Raw genomic sequence first — 19,352 nt, forward strand, 5'->3', positions numbered from 1 at the left:
TTTTTATTATCAAATTTATTGACATGGGAAAAATTATCTGGATGAGAGACAAGAACTTGGATAACGATAAATCTTTGACATGTTGCCCAGCCCTAAACAGGAGTCTATCAGACTGCATTTATTGTTATTTACATGACAATCTACTGAAATAAAAATGGCCACAGTCAGAGTTTCAGTTCAAATATGATTAGTGTATGATCTCCCTTTCATTTTTGTAAGGATGATACCAATGAGCCGGACCTCAGGGATGCAGCAGTTGTCCTCCTGACAACCATCACCGATGATGCCGAGAGTCCAGTTACGTACGACCCAGTGAGAATCTCTTATCCTAGAGCAGTGGTTCCCAAACTTATTTAGCCGCGCACCCCCTTCTATGTCCCGACCATGTCGACGCACCCCCCAGCCACCACATCAGGGCATGGCTATATATATATATATATATATATATATATATATATATATATATATATATATATATATATATATATATATATATATATATATATATATCAGACGTCAAGCTAAACAGACAGGGTTAAAAATAATGATCGACCTTTTCCCCCATCACTTTCATTTTTTAAATAGTAATTAATAAACATTCGATACCATTATGATTTCCTTTGATTTAATTTTAAATAAATATTTAGAGTGTCCAGGTAGCACATCAACAATGCAATTTAACGGTTTTCTTAAAGTAGGAACGTTTAACCTGTGCGGCCAGAGCGCTCTCCTTCCTTCTGTTCTGCGTAAACCTGAGCTGATCACCTACTTGTGCGTAATCAAATGTCTAAAGGGGAAAAGATATAGCCATGATGTTCACTTTTACCTCAGACCGACTTATTGCTGTTTTATGGTGTGGCTGAATCTGCGATCCGCTGCCACGCTGACTGGAACAACAAATGCTGCAACAGGGGTTGTAGTCAGGTTCGGAGTCACTGCTGGAGCGGACCCGACTTTAATACGTCATCCCAAAATAGAAGCTAATATCTTAATTTGACCTGGAATGAAAAATGTTTTAAAACCTCTTAAAAGTTTTTATCACAGAGGAGGCAGCGCTCATTTCTGGGGCGCCGGAGTTTGCGCAGCGTGCGCTCTTATTGAATCTGCGTGTGTGTGTGTGTGTGCGCGCGGCACAGCTCCATGAGGCGCTCCAGTCACCTCGCGTCGTTATCGGCGTTATTTAAGCCAATGTTGTAAAATGACTTCTGCCCAGCCCAGATGTGCTCGCTTGTGCACCCGTGAGCCGTGGTTCAGCTGGCACGCGTCTGACCTCTGACAGACGCACTCTGAACTTCAGATCTCCGGCACGCTGTTAATAGCCTGAATGGGAATCATTTCTTATTTATTTAATTACATCCACAATGTTCTGTGTGTGAGGTTTACAATGTCAGAACACCTGCATGAGACAGGTGTTAATTACAATCTGCCAGAATGACTCACCACCTTCAGATTCCTCCAACATCGTTAAAAATGATCAAATACGGAACATATCGGTGTGCGCAGGCCAGAGTGCTGAAGCTCGGCGCATTGTTATTATGAAGCTAGAACACATGTGGAGGACACGCGCGCGCGCGCAAAAATATACTTGTTTTCAATTATATTTATTGTGGCCACTTACGTTTTCTTTGGCCCACCCACAAATGAGTTTACGCTAATAGTGACATATGACAGACTTCTCTGAGCTCCGCAGCCATTACACTTTTCACCTCGCGCACCCCCTAGCGGCAGCTCGTGCACCCCACTTTGGGAATCCCTGTCCTAGAGGGTGATGTGATTGTCAACCTCTCCAGGCTTCCTGATGCCTTCCTGGTAATGTTCGGCCTCATCTATGCCTTACATCTAGATTATCCGAAGGGACTGACCAACACATTTGAGTCCACGCAGAAAATCTTACTTGGTCTAAACTGTCACCCAAGCTGCAGAGTCAAAAATGACCTGATGTTACATGTGTAACTCAAAATCTTAAAGAGTGGTGGATTCAGATGGCTCACTCTGTTAGAGCATTGTCCACATCCACAATGTAATTTACTATTTGTCTGCTCTTTAATTGTTGATGTTAAAGTAACACACCACCATTTGGGCAAATATGTTCATTTTCCACTCCTCCTTGAGTTAACCCTCCCACTGTCCTAATGGGTAGGACCCCGCGAGGAAAGTTGACCATTGAGCAGGGTTGATGGTTCATCCCTTGGGTCTATATGGCAGAGGTGAGGAGTGAGCACCACCTCACCCCTGTCACGTGGACCTCAAGGGATAAACCATCAACCCTGCTCAATGGTCAACTTTCCTCGCGGGGTCACCCATAAAGACAGTGGGAGGAACAGTTGAGTTTTACCTTTTCTCTGTTCGTCCAGCCGTTCTGAGTCTGGCAACTCCATTTGTGTCTTTAGTTTCTTCGTCTTCGTCTTCGTCTTCCTCCGCTTATCCGGGTCCGGGTCGCGGGGGCAGCATCCCAATTAGTCTTTAGTTTAGCATGAATAATTGAATCGGATTAGCCCATTAGAATCTAATGCTAATAGGCTAATCCGATTCAATACTCGACTGGTTTTATGCCAAATGGCATAAAGTACTCACTGACTTACTTGATAGTGGTTAGTGTAATTCATATTTTGTTAATGTTGAATTGATGTGCATCCTGATGTTGCTTTAAACCAGGGATTCCCAAAGTGTGCGCGAGCTGCCGCTAGGGGGTGCGCAAGGTGAAAAGTGTAATGGCTGCGGAGCTCAGAGAAGTCTGTCATATGTCACCATTAGCGTAGAAACTCATTTGTGGGTGGGCCAAAGAAAAAGTAAGTGGGCACAATAAATGTAATTGAAAACAAGTATATTTTTGCGCGCGCGCGTGTCCTCCACATGTGCCCTAGCTTCATAATAACAATGCGCCGAGCTTCAGCACTCTGGCCTGCGCACACCGATATGTTCCGTATTTGATCATTTTTAACGGTGTTGGAGGAATCTGAAGGTGGCGAGTCATTCTGGCAGATTGTAATTAACACCTGTCTCATGCAGGTGTTCTGACGTTGTAAACCTCACACACAGAACATTGTGGATGTAACTAAATAACAAGAAATGATTCCCATTCAGGCTATTAACAGCGCGCTGAAGATCTGAAGTTCAGAGTGCGTCTGTCAGAGGTCAGACGCGTTCCGGCTGAACCACGGCTCACGGGTGCACAAGTGAGCACATCTGGGCTGGGCAGAAGTCATTTTACAACATTGGTTTAAATAGCGCGAGACGCGGTGATTTGAGCGGCTGTGCTGCACACGCGCGCACACACACACGTGCACACAGATTCAATAAGCACGCACGCTGCTTTAACTCCAGCGCGCCGTCAGACTGAAGGCAGAAATGAACGCTGCCTCCACCGTGATAAAAACTTTTAAGAGGTTATTTTTCATTCAAGGTCAAATTAAGATATTAGCTTCTGGGATGAGTCGGGTCCGCTCCAGCCAGTGACTCCGAACCTGCAGCATTTGTTATTCCAGTCCGCGTGGCAGCGGATCGCAGATTCAGCCACACCATAAAACAGCAATAAGTCGGTCTGAGGTAAAAGTGAACATCATGGCTATATCTTGTCCCCTATAGACATGTGATTAATACGCACAAGTAGGTGATCAGCTCAGGTTTATGCAGAGCAGAAGGAAGGAGAGCGCTCTGGCCGCACAGGTTAAACATTCCTATTTTAACAGGGTGTCCGCGGGGTTTTAAAAAGTATTAAAAAGTGATAAATAAAAATAGTCAAATTTAAGGCCATTAAAAGTGTTAAATTTGGTCTCAGAGGTATTATTTTTTCAGACTATCAGATGTCGTATTCTGAACATCGTCATAGAAATATATTCCGAATGAAATGTGTTGAACGATTATAAAAACAAAGCAAGCCGATTATTTGCTCCTCCCACTTGCGCTGCCTTGAGTTGCAAATGAAGCACTCCTCCCAGTGTTGCCAAGTTAACTTAGCGACTTTGACGCTATTTCTAGCAGCTTCTCAGACCCCCTTCTTGACTTTTTAAATCTTAAAAGTACCTAGTGAACACCTCAGATACATCTCTGGGGACCCTTAGCTACTTTCTGGATAACTGTTGTCGACATTTCCTGCAGGTTAGCTAAACACTCCGCCTGCACTCCGGACCATTCTTCAGGACATTAGGAAAGGGAATGATGTAGTGATGTGTCGGTCGCTAAAGAAACGGCTCTCGGAGCCGGCTCCCTGTTGGATTAACCAGAGTGAGTGACACACACCCGCACCTGCGGACTCCTGAGCCGATAAAAACGGCTAAATGTGCGCGTGCGGCGTGCTAAACACACGTGCAGCTTGCCCCTGATTGCTGTGAGACCGGGTTGGGGGTGGGGGTGCAGCTGTGGTTGGGACATTTATTACATTAACTGATGGACTTGTAAATAAATAGTTTATAAATAAGGTAGAAATAAGTTCCTCACGCTGATAAATAATAACTAATCTCTCTGAGGACATGGTGCTAGTGCACTCCTACAGCACCTTGACACGACTCAATAAATGCTATGCAACATTTAGTGAACAGCAATTTGCATGTATTTATAAATGCCACTGTATAATTCTTGCTGTCAGTATTTGCAAGATATTGGTATTTGGGTCTGTACTGGTTAGACTTAAATGAGTTAAACCAATGTCTACAGCCCTTGGGTCAAACTATGAGCTATAAGTATATTGGTCTTTTTATACTGGGAATCAGGAGTTCTTTTGCCCTGATTGTGCCCTGAGCAGTTTTATGACTGAATAAAAATAAAAAAATAAAAATCTACATAATTTGAAAAATTGTCTTAAATAATCGAGATCTCAATTTCAGTCACAATAATTGTGATTATTGTTTTTGCCATAATCGAGCAGCCCTGCTTTAGCATATCCGGTCACATAATGATGACGTCATATTCAGTGGTCGTTGTGCATCATTTCAGGCCTCGTGGTCGACTGTCTGAACCGCTGAACAGAAGTGCCTGGCTTATTTTCTAAGTAAAATAAATATGTGCAATACGTTGTCAACATCAGTGAGTCTCTAAGTCTATTCTTTTTGTATGTTATATATGTTAAAATATGTGTAAATAGGTCGCTGATTAACACTTGCAATTTAGTGTTGTGATGGTTTTAAAAAAATTCTGAAGGTAGTAAAAAAAGTATTAAAAAGTATTAAATTTTACTTAAGGATTGCTGTATATACCCTGTTAAAGAAAACCGTTAAATTGCATTCTTTATGTGCTACCTGGGCACTCTAAATATTTATTTAAAATGAAATCAAAGGAAATTGTAATGTATCGAATGTTTATTAATTGCTATTTAAAAAATGAAAGTGATGGGGCAGTGCCAAGTGTTCATTTTTTTGCTTTGTGTGTTCACAGGGCATGCTCAGTTGAAGTTTCCCTCTCTGCGCGTTCAAGATAAAAGAAAAATAATACGAAAGAAATGCAACAATGAAAACTTCAAAAAGGCATCAACAACCAAGCAAGTGGATCCATAAAATGGACTGATTTTTTTAAAGGCATTTTTAAAAAGTCTTTCAAAATGGACAGAATTAACGCGTTAAACATGTTCAGAACAGTTTGCGTTCTCATCTTTGATTAATCCTGGTAAACAGGTCTGTTTTTGTTCTGTTCTAATTCTCTCTGTTTAATACATTTAAACAAAATTACTTAGCTACTTTATTAACTTTTTTCTCTGCATAAAGACGAAGTATCAGTAAATAGTGGAAATTAAATGTATTGGTAGTAAGCAAATAGATGTTAAATGTTACTTGCAGTATGTGTTTATAGAGAAAATAGAGATACTAAAATTTACTAAAAGAATATTACGTCAAGTTTACTGTAAAGTGTACTTTCAAAACTGTAAGTATACTCAATTATATAAGAAGTACACTACAAGTAAACATATATTATTACTTTAAGTATAATTTTAAGTATACATTCAAAGAGAAAAGTATACTCAATTATTTCAAAAGTACACTGCAAGTAAACGTATAATGTTAAAGTTTATTTTTAAGTATACTTTCAAGGGCAAAAGTACTCAATTTTATTAGAAGTAAACTTATACTGTTACTTTTAAGTATACTTTGAAGGAGAAAAGTATACTCAATTATATCTGAAGTACTCTATAAGTAAACTTATATTATTACTTAAAGTATATTTTAAGTATACATTCAAGAAGAAAAGTATACTCAATTGTATGAAAAGTAAACTTATATTGTTACTTTAAGTATACTTTCAAGGACAAAAGTATACTTAATTATATCAGAAGTACACTCCAAGTACACTTGTGATGTTACTTTAAGTATACTTTCAAAGAGAAAAGTGTACTCAATTATATCAGAAGTACACTACAAATAAACTTAAATTATTACTTTGAAGTATACTTCAAGTATACTTTTAGTGGCCCAATTTAGACCCAAGGAGTATAATTCTAAGTAAACTTTAAGAACAAGTATGCAAATAAACTTATGTACACTTAAGTATACTTGAAATTAGATACTTAAAGTATACTTCTTTTTCGTAAGGGTTTCAGAAACTAAAGTTTTTGCAATGTTATACTAATGTTACTGCAAAGTAATATTAACCTTAAGATAACGTTTCAGAAACATTAATCTTCTGTTCCATTATTGTTTTGCTAACCTTAAGATAACGTTCCAGAATCATTATGCTGATGTTCAAGCGTTGTTTTGCTAACCTTAAGATAACGTTCCAGATACATTATACTTGTCATGTTCTGTGTCCCTTTGTTCCCCAGCCCCTCCAATTCCCACTCCAGGTTCTCCTTTTGTGTTTCATATCGCCCTCATATGTCCTTTGCATCTCATTTATGTGTCTCCTGTGTTCCTTTAGTCTTCTCCAGTCATCCCTCTGCAGTGTTTATAGTTTCAGCTTTTCATTTTTATTAGTCTCTTTAATATGTTTTGTCCCACCGGTTTTTGTAGTTCTCCTTCCCTTTAGAATTTTAGTTATATGGTTGCTTTTGTGTTTTTAGGTTCACTCTTAGGTCATGTTAGTTTCTTCCCTGATTAGTCATTGCTTTCACCTGGTCCTCCCCCCACACTCCACACACCTGCAGCTCATCTGCCTCCCATTATGCCCCAGTGTATTTAAGCCCTGTCTTGTCTCTGTGTCTTGTCGGTCCATTGTTGTTTGTTGTAATTCTGTCAAGTTCTTCTCGTGCCTCTAGTGCTTGGATCTAGTCTTCTCGTGCCTCTTGTATTTTTGGATCTCCAGATCTCTATCTGGATTTTTGGACTGTTGGCTCCCAGCCTTTTGGATTACTTTTGTTTTTTGGTTACTCCTAAAATAAAGGATTTCACTTTACATCTTCCCCAGCCTCGTGTCATCCTGGGTTTCAGCATATTTGGGTCCTAAACATCCCCAGATCGTGACAATACTGATGTTCCAGCGTTGTTTTGCTAACCTTAAGATAATGTTCCAGATACATTATGCCGATGTTCCAGCAATGTTTTGCTAACCTTAAGATAACGTTCCAGATACATTATGCCGATGTTTCAGCAATGTTTTGCTAACCTTAAGATAACGTTCCAGAAACATTATGCTGATGTTCCAGCAATGTTTTGCTAACCTTAAGATAACGTTCCAGATACATTATGCTGATGTTCCAGCAATGTTTTGCTAACCATAACCCTAACATTCCAGAAACATTATGCCAATGTTCCAGCAATGTTATGCTAACCTTAAGATAACGTTCCAGAAACATTATGCTGATATTCCAGCAATGTTTTGCTAACCTTAAGATAACGTTGCAGAAACATTTTTCTAGCCTTTAGATAACGTTCTGGTAATGTCAGGCTAACGTTTTAGCAATGTTTTGCTAATGCTGCAACAATGTTTTTCCAAACATTAACAAAATGTTCCGGTAACATTGTAGCAGTATTGCAGCCATGTTATGAAAATATTCCGGGAACGTTATGCTAATAATCAAATAACGTTTCAGTAACCGTTCCAGTAATGTTATGCTAATGTTCTGTTAACATCACGCTAACCGTAAAATAACATTCAAACAACTTTAAGCAAACATTCCAGCAATGTTTTTGTATCGTTAACACACCATTCCAGTAACGTTAAAAAAACTGGACATTTCTATGTTTTTACAACATTCAAAGTAAACATTCCCATAACGTTCTGTTAACATCATGCTAACCGTAAAATAACATCCAAACAACTTTAAGCAAACATTCCAGCAATGTTTTTGTAACGTTAACACACCATTCCAGTAACATTAAAAAAACTGGACATTTCTACGTTTTTACAACATTCAAAGTAAACATTCCCATAGCGTTCTGTTAACATCATGCTAACCGTAAAATAACGTTCAAACAACTTTAAGCAAACATTCCAGCAATGTTTTTGTAACGTTAACACACCATTCCAGTAACGTTAAAAAAACTGGACATTTCTACGTTTTTAAAACATTCAAAGTAAACATTCCCATAACGTTCTGTTAACGTCATGCTAACCGTAAAATAACATTCAAACAACTTTAAGCAAACATTCCAGCAATGTTTTTGTAACGTTAACACACCATTCCAGTAACGTTAAAAAAACTGGACATTTCTACGTTTTTACAACATTTAAAGTAAACATTCCCATAACATTCTGTTAATGTCATGCTAACCGTAAAATAACATTCAAACAACTTTAAGCAAACATTCCAGCAATGTTTTTGTAACGTTAACACACCATTCCAGTAACGTTAAAAAAACTGGACATTTCTACGTTTTTACAACATTTAAAGTAAACATTCCCATAACGTTCTGTTAATGTCATGCTAACCGTAAAATAACATTCAAACAACTTTAAGCAAACATTCCAGCAATGTTTTTGTAACGTTAACACACCGTTCCAGTAACATTAAAAAAACTGGACATTTCTACGTTTTTACAACATTCAAAATAAACATTCCCATAACGTTCTGTTAACGTCATGCTAACCGTAAAATAACATTCAAACAACTTTAAGCAAACATTCCAGCAATGTTTTTGTAACGTTAACACACCATTCCAGTAACGTTAAAAAAACTGGACATTTCTACGTTTTTACAACATTTAAAGTAAACATTCCCATAACGTTCTGTTAATGTCATGCTAACCGTAAAATAACATTCAAACAACTTTAAGCAAACATTCCAGCAATGTTTTTGTAACGTTAACACACCATTCCAGTAACATTAAAAAAACTGGACATTTCTACGTTTTTACAACATTTAAAGTAAACATTCCCATAACGTTCTGTTAATGTCATGCTAACCGTAAAATAACATTCAAACAACTTTAAGCAAACATTCCAGCAATGTTTTTGTAACGTTAACACACCGTTCCAGTAACATTAAAAAAACTGGACATTTCTACGTTTTTACAACATTCAAAATAAACATTCCCATAACGTTCTGTTAACGTCATGCTAACCGTAAAATAACATTCAAACAACTTTAAGCAAACATTCCAGCAATGTTTTTGTAACGTTAACACACCATTCCAGTAACGTTAAAAAAACTGGACATTTCTACGTTTTTACAACATTTAAAGTAAACATTCCCATAACGTTCTGTTAATGTCATGCTAACCGTAAAATAACATTCAAACAACTTTAAGCAAACATTCCAGCAATGTTTTTGTAACGTTAACACACCGTTCCAGTAACATTAAAAAAACTGGACATTTCTACGTTTTTACAACATTCAAAATAAACATTCCCATAACGTTCTGTTAACGTCATGCTAACCGTAAAATAACATTCAAACAACTTTAAGCAAACATTCCAGCAATGTTTTTGTAACGTTAACACACCATTCCAGTAACATTAAAAAAACTGGACATTTCTACGTTTTTACAACATTCAAAATAAACATTCCCATAACGTTCTTACAACAAATTTTTGTTAGCTGGGCATCAATCTTGTGTGCAGAGAGTGGGGTTGGATCATTGAAGTCTGACCGCAGATTCATAGACAGGCTTCCCGGTGTGGCTGACAGCTCATAGGAACGCAGACGCTCTACATTTACACGTCTACACCAGGAAGCATAATCAGTAGAGAAAACATTGTGAATCACAAGGTAGATCTGTGTTAGTCTGCAAAATTTAGGCAGTCCTCCACTATATATATGAAGCTAAATCATTAATCATCTAAATTGTGTGTGTGTGTGTGTGTGTGTGAGGAGAATCAAGTGTAATTTGACTTATCCACACAAAGCTAAAAACATAACATTTAAGAATCTGGAGTAACAGTGTACAGTAAGGACAAAATTACAACACTAAAATAATGTGAAATTAATAGAAACAGCATTCTGCGGTGCAACTGAGCACTATTTAAAAAAACTATGGAGGGGACAAAAATGGAGGGAAGGAGGGAACATAGCATCGAGATACAGCACTTCTTCATCTCTTGCGGTCACAATCCTCTTATACGGTTAAAAAAAAGCAGGCTGCTTGCAAAGCTATCGCACAGGTGCTACGGGGAAATAGTTTACAACACAGACTGATTTTGTCATCGCTGTACAAGAGACCACTGCTCATTTACTTTTAATAAGTGGACGTTTAAGTTTGACTTGGTGGCGCTGAGCTCCCGCTTTTTTTTTTCTCAGAACGTCACGTTTAAAAAATTATGATGGAGGGGACAAAAATGGAGGGAATAAGTCTCTAGAAGTCTAATAAAAAGTATCTAAAGTAATGCTAACCTTTAATAATGAGATAGTGCTGCTCATTTCATTAAATAAACGGACTTTAGTCACACACAAAGTTAGTAACACAGCTAACTCATGCAATGACTTAGCATATTAGCTTGCTACATGGCCAACATTACTCACCATGTCCGTCTTAAAAACATTTAAAACATTTAAGCAACTTTTATGGTGGCTACTTACATTTAGCTCAGTGGTGCAGAACCAGTGACTGTCAAGTGCAGATGCAGAACAGAAGCGTGACCTCCGACGGTTAATGCTCCTCCGACCCTCGCTCTTCTTCTCCGTCTGCTGAGAAGCTTCGAGAGCTGACTGAGCAAATGCTACAAAATAAAAGCACTTCCTGTGTGTGTAATTTCACAATAATTCGTAATTTCATGCTTAATATGTTATTTAGGACAGACAGACAGAGTAGTTATTTCAAAATAAGGCAAAGTTTCAAGCAAGGATAAACTTAATATGGAGGAAGTTATTATGTTAAACAGAAAGGACATGTCAAAAAGGACTGATTTCAAAATATATAAAGCTTTACAACAGGATTCGATTGTTAAGAATATAGATATTAAAGAAAAATGGGAACTGGAAGTGAACATAATGATAACAGATGAGGAATGGGAGGAAACACTTGAAGCAGGCCATAAACTACTAATAGTCCGTCTTGGAGGGAATTTGAATGGAAGGTGAAGATGCATGCTTTAAAACTCCACTTATCATGTCTAAATAGTAATGTTTCAAATTTATGTTGGAGAAAATGCGGGCTAGTGGGAGACTTTTCACATATACTTTTGGACTGCCCTAAATTCATACCATTCTGGGAAGGTGTTAGGGAGAAATTGAAAGAACCTGGAAGGTGAAATTACAATTTAAGTTAAAATGGTTTGTACTGGGAATGCTGTACCAAAAATCATACACACATAATGGAGACATACGTAATCAGAATTCTGCTTATGACTGCCAAGAAGTGTATTACAGTTTTATGGCTGGACACAGAACCACCAAGGGTGGCACAGTGGAGAGACAGAGTTAGACAGGTCTACAAAATGGAACAAATTAATGCAAGACTATGACTGGGACTAGGGAAATTAGAAAAAATTTGGGAACCAATAAAACAAATGTTAGAAAGATAGTACTCTCATGTGAAAATTATTATTATTAATTTTTATTTTTTTATTTATGTTTTTTTGTCTTTTGGGTGAGTTATTTAGCTAGATCAAAGTAAAATGTAGAATGTAGAAGAGAGCAGATACGATGAATACAGAGAAAGCTTGTCAGAACTATTTGTACTGATTGGTGACTTGGTTAAGTTGGATAGATCTTATGGCCACAAGGAAATTTGAACTTTGTTCAGGGAAACACTGCCCTGGAGAAGGGAAGAAGAAACTCAAATGCATCTCCATGTAAATGTTGTTGTTCTAATTCAAAAATAAAAAGTTCCAAATATATATCTATATATATATCTATATATATCTATATCTATCTATCTATCTATCTATCTATCTATCTATCTATCTATCTATCTATCTATCTATCTATCTATCTATCTATCTATCTATCTATCTATCTATATATATATATATATAATAAAGACATTAAAGAACCGAACTTCATGAATGTTTTTTGTGACAAAGAAGTATCTGTTCCAATCACTCTATCAGAGAAAAATCAGAGTTTTAGAAATAACGGGACACTCAGTAGAGCCATTATATTATATTTTTTACAAGTGTATGTAAACTTCTGACCACAAATGTATGTATATATATATATATATATATATATATATATATATATATATATATATATATATATATACTTATATATATATACATATATACTTATATATATATATACATATATACTTATATATATATATATATACTTATATATTATATATAAGTATATATATATATACTTATATATTATATATAAGTATATATATATATATATATATATATATATATATATATATATATATATATATATATATTAAGTATACTTATACATTACTTGGTGAAATATACTTCTGATAGAGTCAAGTACAAGTATAGTCTAAATGTAAGTAAACTTTAATGTAAGTATGTATTAAAGTATACTTAGTAGTATTTAAAAAATGTACTCGGATAACTATACTTCTAACAAGTACATTGAAAGTAAACTTGGAAGTATACTGTATTCATTTTTAGTATACTTCAAGTATACTTCAGTGTACTTCTTTTTGGTAAGGGTCCTCCAGGCTTGTGGAGCAAACGGTAAGTGGTAGTCGTGTTGCTGTTAGCCAATCAGAGGAGACATGTAAATACTATTGAGAGACTCAACCCCCCCCCCCCCCACACACACACACCTTTCTGACTAACGTCTACTTCCTGAAACAGCACCAGAGCTGTTTAGCTACAGAAAACGACTCACAAGGCTTTCCTTCACACTAGAGACCAGCAGATTTATTGGAAAAACACAAAACAAGTGAAGGAGAACTTTAACGGTTCTGCAGCCTCCTGTGGTCCTGATGAGATGAACCCAACATCTCAGCCTGTGGAGCTGTTCGTCTACACACCTGCTGTATGTTCTGAGTCTGCAGCACTAAAACTGCAGTTTTCTGCCACTACGAACATGAAACATAACAGCCTAAGAACTCCTTTCCCATCAGCCCCTCTGCCTGCACGTACTCTAGAACCAGGACCGGTTCCTCGCTAGAACCAATTTGGGCTCCATGTTCAGATGAGGCTGATTTCCAGAAGCCCTAAATCCGCCCCTCGTCTACTTCTTCCTGTCGATTTTGCTCATCACCGCTTTGACATCGACTGGAGCGGAGGCAGCAGCAGCCTTGGCCTTCTCCTCCTCCTCCTGCTGCCACAGAATGATGGGATGGATTCCTGGGCTCCGGTTCTGAGCGTTCTGCTGCAGCTGGGCTGGGCTGGAGTGGAACAAACATGAGTGGCTGGGGTCAGGGGTCATGAGGAAGTCAACACACATCTGTAATGATCTAATAACCTGCTTAGTCAGAGGTCCACATATGGTTGTATGAAACACCTGTTTGGACCCTACAGAACCTTTTGGTTCTGGAAGATCTCAGGTTTAGTACTTTGGTCTGATCGACAGTTCACACTGGAGTTTTAACATCAGCTGATTTAGAGTCCATCAACCTGATCAGTTCAACTCGGTTTATTTATAAACACCAAATCAGGACCAGTCGTCTCAAGGACCTTCACACGGTAAACACTCCAACACAGGTCAGGTCATTAAGCCAATCAGTAACAAGTTTCCTATATAAGCAACCCAGCAGGTCGCATCGAGTCACTGACTAGTGTCAGAGTCTTTACAGCAATCCTCATACTAAGCAAGCATTTGGCGACAGTGGAGAGGAAAACTTCCTTTTAACAGAAAGAAACCTCCAGAGGATCCTGGCTCAGCCTGGGGGTGGAGTTTTAACCCGTGAAGAACAGATCACAGCGCTGTAAACTAGCTCATCCCAAAGCAACCTAAAGGTTCTTCAGTAACCTCTAAAGACGACTTTTTCACTCGTGTGAGGATCTACAAGATCAGGGCGAGTTTTGCGCTGAGCGTCGTGTCGTATGCAGGGGATTACGAGAGGCGATTACCACGTGACCAGCTACCGATCAGCAAGCCCTTGTGAGTGCATCACACACTTGAAGCAGCACTACGAGCGGCTGCGACCCAAAAGGTACCGGAACCGTTCACAGCGCATGTGCAAACGTGTCCACACGGCTTGCCAGCTATTTCCCTACTAACACACGTCGTTCAGTTTTATTTTGACACTTTTTTTCGCACACAGTGACAGGGATTGTCAAGAAAGCGAGTTTATTTCAAATGAAACTGATAAAACGATGATTTATTTTCTTTCGCCTTCCTCCTCCAACCCCCATAAATCCCTGTGTCGTCTGGCTCGCTGAGTAAAAACGGCTATTTTTAGCATATTTGTAGGTCTGACATGTTGCTACCAGCCACACAGTGTGAGCGAGCACATGACTCGTGAGATTTGCTCTGCGAGGAAGTCGTGCAGTTTGAGCTGAAGCTGAACTGGTATTAGCCAATCATCTCTTTCACGACTGACCTCCTCACATCACTCCTGTCCTTGCTGCACTGGCTCTTGGTTTGTTTTAGAATTGGTTTTAAGATCCTTTCACTAACTACTACTGCAACCTTCTGCTCAGCCCAGATCACTGCGCTCTGAGCGTGAGGACCTTCTGGTGAGGTAGGTGAGCAGAGGAGAAGCTGAGATCTTCCCCTTCACATGAGACTGACCACCTCAGTGGCTTTAAGATCCTTTAAAAGCTCTTTTAGATTCATTGGTTTTCATCACGAGCTGAAGTGTTTTTATCACTGCTGATTGTAGTTTGTGTGCTATGAAGGCTTTGGCAGGCCACAGTTGTAATAATCTGTTTTTCCTGGTTAAATAAAAATGTTTTTGTGATGACGTGTCGTGCAGCGCCTTGGTCAACGCGTCGTGTAAATGTGCCACATGAATAAAGTTGAGTTGAGGTATTCCTGATGTGCAGACAGCTGTTGGCTGCAGGTTTCTTGTGGATTTGGATTCTTTAGTTTCCGTTGGTGAAGAACACCAACCTGAAGCTATGAGTCTCGGGGCTCAGAGCCTTCTTCTGGATCTCTTTGTATGTTGGAGACTTCAGGTAACGGAAGAATGTGTCCTAAAGAAATGAAACGTAAAGCTTTTCCAGTCAAAGCAGAATCTGAGAACATGTCTTCATGAATTATTAATGTCAGGTGCAGCTGGAGGGAAACCTTCTTCATGAGCAAGAAGACGTGTGTCTGAGCTGCCTCCAGGACGTATCGATGAGGATGCTCCAGGCCTTTCACTGTAAGACCCATAGTCCTTCCGTCAATGTTGATCCATCGGGGAGCACCAGGGGCCAGGAAGGTCCTGGACACACACACACACACACACACACCTTAGAGGATGGCATCATGTGGTCTAACTCCACCTGTTCCTCTTCAGAACTAATGTTCATTCAAGTATAACTGTGCTCTTGATCTTTGTTCCTGATGTTTAAACAGTGAGCCAAATGGAAACCAACACACACACACACACACACACACACACACACACACACACACACACACACACACACACACTTCCATACTTGAAGATGGTCTCAGCCTTAGTGGACATGGAGGAAGCCGTGCCCCACTTCAGTTCTTCAGCTGCTTCCCAGAAGGCCAGGTTCTCACCTGGAGGACACACAGTCTGTTAGGTCCTGATTGGACCTCTGCTGTCGGTCAGCGGACATTTCTGCAGGAGCTGTCGGAGGTCAGAGGCCAAACTTGGACCTTGGATGGTGAAATCAGCTGTTTATTGATGTTATTAAGTCCCAGTTGGCATTGCGCCCACCACCATGTGATGTCACCACATAGACCAGGAAATCCTCCAGAACTCTGCTGGAGCAATCACTTTTAGTGGCTAGCAGACGGTTAGCTTCTTATAGAAAGCAGGAATTAGCTCAAATAAACATCTACATGTAGCATGTTAGCATGGCCCATCACTTTCCTGTTGGCTAGGAAGTGTTCACCCTCCTTCCCACTGGCACAAGGCCGAGCAGCATCCTTACCACTGAACTCCTTCTTAAGGAAGATCTTGAAATCATCTCGGCCTCTCAGGTCCGTCAGGAGCTCGAACAAGCTGAAGGACCAGCGTTCCACCCGCATCTTCGTGGGAGCCTCAACTCTGGTGACAGAAAACAGACTCATCAAGTCAAAAAGCTGTGCAATGACAAACATAAAAGACAAACCGGTATGACCCGACGCATAAGAAAACATCTGGAGACAACACTCACCTCCTCATGTTGAGAGTCCAGTACGCATCATGGTCCGTCTGCCAGGGGTTGCTGGGTTGGCAGGGAGCCAGGAATGGGTCGTGGTTTTTGTAGGTTGTGATGTATTTAACCAACCTGTAGAAGCAGCAGCATCAATCCCTTTTAACCAAAGAAGCACCTGGTAGTCATGTAAAGTGGAATGCTTCCTTAGCGGTTTTTGTGTGGAAGGTTCTGGAAAACTTTGGCTACTTGGCGCTTAGTAAAAAGATGACAAACGTCAGATATTTTTTAAAGACCAAGTTCACCCCTTTTTTCTAACACGCCTGCAGTGGTCTCTAGAATAAAGGAATCTCTTGTGAATCGATCTCTGTGGGAAAAAAGCTCCGGCCTTCCTGTTTCAGGAACTAGAAGTGTGCTAGATAACAGGAGAGCATAAACCTGCAGGTTTCAGAGCCTTATTTCCTATATTCTCACACCTCTCCTCTGATTGGCTAACAGCAACACAACTCTACCACTGACTCTCTTTGATCTGCAACGTTAATGTTTTACCTCCACAAATAACACAAGCCTGGAGGAGTTCTGCTGTGTGGTGGAGTTGCTAATGCTAATGGTTAGCTTCTACTAGCCAGACGTTTTCTGCTGTTTCCTGGACGCTAAAACAGTCTTCCCTGTCGTGAGTCAAGATGGATTCCATGAATGCTACGTGACAGTGTGACGTAGATCTGTCAGGTTTTTCTGATCCTAGAGTTTCACCGTCTGTTTTCTATCAGAAGCTACTGCAGGAGATAGGTGTAGGAGACTATTTTCATGTTCAGCCTGCATGAAAAACTCAAAGTGATGGTTATAATAAAAAATAATCATTAAAAATGGTTTCTCAGTGAATTAGGTGTTCTACTGGTCTCCAATGAAGGCACCAGAGGAACTTACGCTCCAAGTGACACACTAGATTTGACCTTTGACCTCATGATGGCTTGTTGGTAGAAGACGTTCTAGAGAGAGGCAGGAACAGAAAAATGCACGAATCAGGATGCTTCTGAAGACCAGTTCCACTCAGATGTTGTCTCCTGGCTTCTAACTGATGCGAGGAGACATCAGCAGCTTCCTTCTACATATGGAACTTACCACACGTCTGTACTGGTCAAAGGAGATTCTCTGTGAGGAGAGGAGTAGATAAAAACACCTTAACATGATCAGACCACACACAGAACAACAGATTATTCTAGAAGGTCCACAGCTCTGAGGTCCAGGAGGCCTCCATCCTGCAGATGTTACAGAAACCACCACAACACTAGGCCACGACACAACAGCTGTGGTCAGACTTTACTTAGCGATTAAAGGTGTAGAGGTTTATGTCACTAATAAAGCAGCTTTGGCTCAGGTGGTCGCTCTGCTGCTGGTGGTCCATCAGGAGCCTGTTGCAGCTGACCAAACCTTCTCCCTCACCCAAGGACCTGGCAGCAGATGCAACCCAACCTCTAAGAGAACACCAAAAAATAACAAACGTTTATTCTAAAGAGGGTCAGACTGCAGCAGCCACTGGCAGAGGTCACAGGGGTCGTTTCTGAGCTTTTCATCCAGAAAAAGCAACTTTCACATTAATGTGAACATTGTACCAGGCATTGGTGATGGATGTGGAGGCCCCATTCAGGGTTGTGACCTCTGACCTGGGAAAGCAGCTCCAACAGATTCCAGGAAAAACCTCAGAGATCTCAGTCCAGAAGGGAGAAGAACTAAGAGCAGCTGAGACACTGAGAAGAACCCTGAAGCTCCCAGCCATGTGGCAGCGAGGAGGGCGGACAGACCTAATCATCTAAACAACTTGGATGGTGTTCTTTTCACCGTCCCAAGTACTCTTGGTTGAGTACTGATTTAATTACTGCATACTTAGTCAAATCTACCAGATGTTACACGCAGCAGACCGTCAGGAAACAGAAGGCTACGTTCTACATCACAGTTACAAACCCACCGTGAGGTCTTAAAGTCCCAGGTTTCAGTTCCACTTTAGTTTCAAACATAACTTATATTTCATTCCAAAGCTTTCCAGATTTCTAGAAACTCTAGCAGATTTCTGATGTGGTTCTAGACTTTTGGACTTCACGGTGTGAACATCACCAGACTCAGAAAACAGACGTCTGTCTGAAAAGATAAAAAACAAGAAGAGAAAGGATTCAGTTAACAAGATTTATTATAGTCTTTGACTACCACACACACACACACAAACACACACACACACACACACACACACACACACACACACACACACACACACACACCGCCTCCACCAAACGACTGACCTGATACCTCCTCGGTGTTCGGGTCGATGAGTCGTTCTGGGCCACAGTCCAGAGCGCTGTGAGTGCGATGCTGCTCATGTAGAATACATAAACAGGCAGGAAAATCAGTTTTCTGGAAAATGGAACAATCCACCAAAACATTATGACCACTAAGACCTGTTTGAGATGTGTCTGTGTAGAAGTGATGCATGATTCATTTCTCTCTTGTTGAAGATAGCTTCCTGATCAGCCTCTGCTCAGAGAAATAGTGTTTACCTTGTGCAGGACTGATGAGCTACAGTGGATATAGGTCCCTACACCCCAGCAGGTCCCTGAGGTCCAATGATCAAAGCCTACTGGTTGTGCAGCACCAGGCTAAAGACCAAAGGTGACAGATCATTTACTGCTGTGGCCCCCAGACTCTGGACCTCTCTCCCCCTGAGCCTGAGATCAGTGGACTCAGTGGTCTCCTTTAAGAAGCAGCTGAAGACTCAGGGTAAGGGTGTCCTTTTATTGTGGGCAGTCTAAGGCATGCCTGTGCATATTCGTGCTGTCTAATCAGCCCCTTGATATGCCACACCTGTGAGGTGGGATGGATTA

General features: G+C 40.0%; 1 protein-coding gene across 1 annotated transcript in view; it reads right to left on the reverse strand.

Annotated features, from left to right (window-relative positions):
• Nucleotides 1-13,201: 13,201 nt before the first annotated feature.
• rgs9a (regulator of G protein signaling 9a) overlaps nt 13,202-19,352 on the reverse strand; it is a 39,271-nt gene continuing 33,120 nt past the window's right edge. Inside the window, exons 10-18 of the mRNA XM_070546970.1 lie at nt 18,781-18,843; nt 17,602-17,631; nt 17,407-17,468; nt 16,501-16,614; nt 16,276-16,391; nt 15,811-15,898; nt 15,452-15,590; nt 15,275-15,357; nt 13,202-13,604 (exon numbers count right to left, since the gene is read on the reverse strand). Coding sequence (XP_070403071.1) covers nt 13,448-13,604; nt 15,275-15,357; nt 15,452-15,590; nt 15,811-15,898; nt 16,276-16,391; nt 16,501-16,614; nt 17,407-17,468; nt 17,602-17,631; nt 18,781-18,843 — 852 coding nt within the window. The 3' untranslated portion in view covers nt 13,202-13,447. The remainder of the gene's footprint in view (nt 13,605-15,274; nt 15,358-15,451; nt 15,591-15,810; nt 15,899-16,275; nt 16,392-16,500; nt 16,615-17,406; nt 17,469-17,601; nt 17,632-18,780; nt 18,844-19,352) is intronic.

Source organism: Nothobranchius furzeri, chromosome 18, assembly GCF_043380555.1.
Source record: "Nothobranchius furzeri strain GRZ-AD chromosome 18, NfurGRZ-RIMD1, whole genome shotgun sequence".
Taxonomy (NCBI): domain Eukaryota; kingdom Metazoa; phylum Chordata; class Actinopteri; order Cyprinodontiformes; family Nothobranchiidae; genus Nothobranchius; species Nothobranchius furzeri.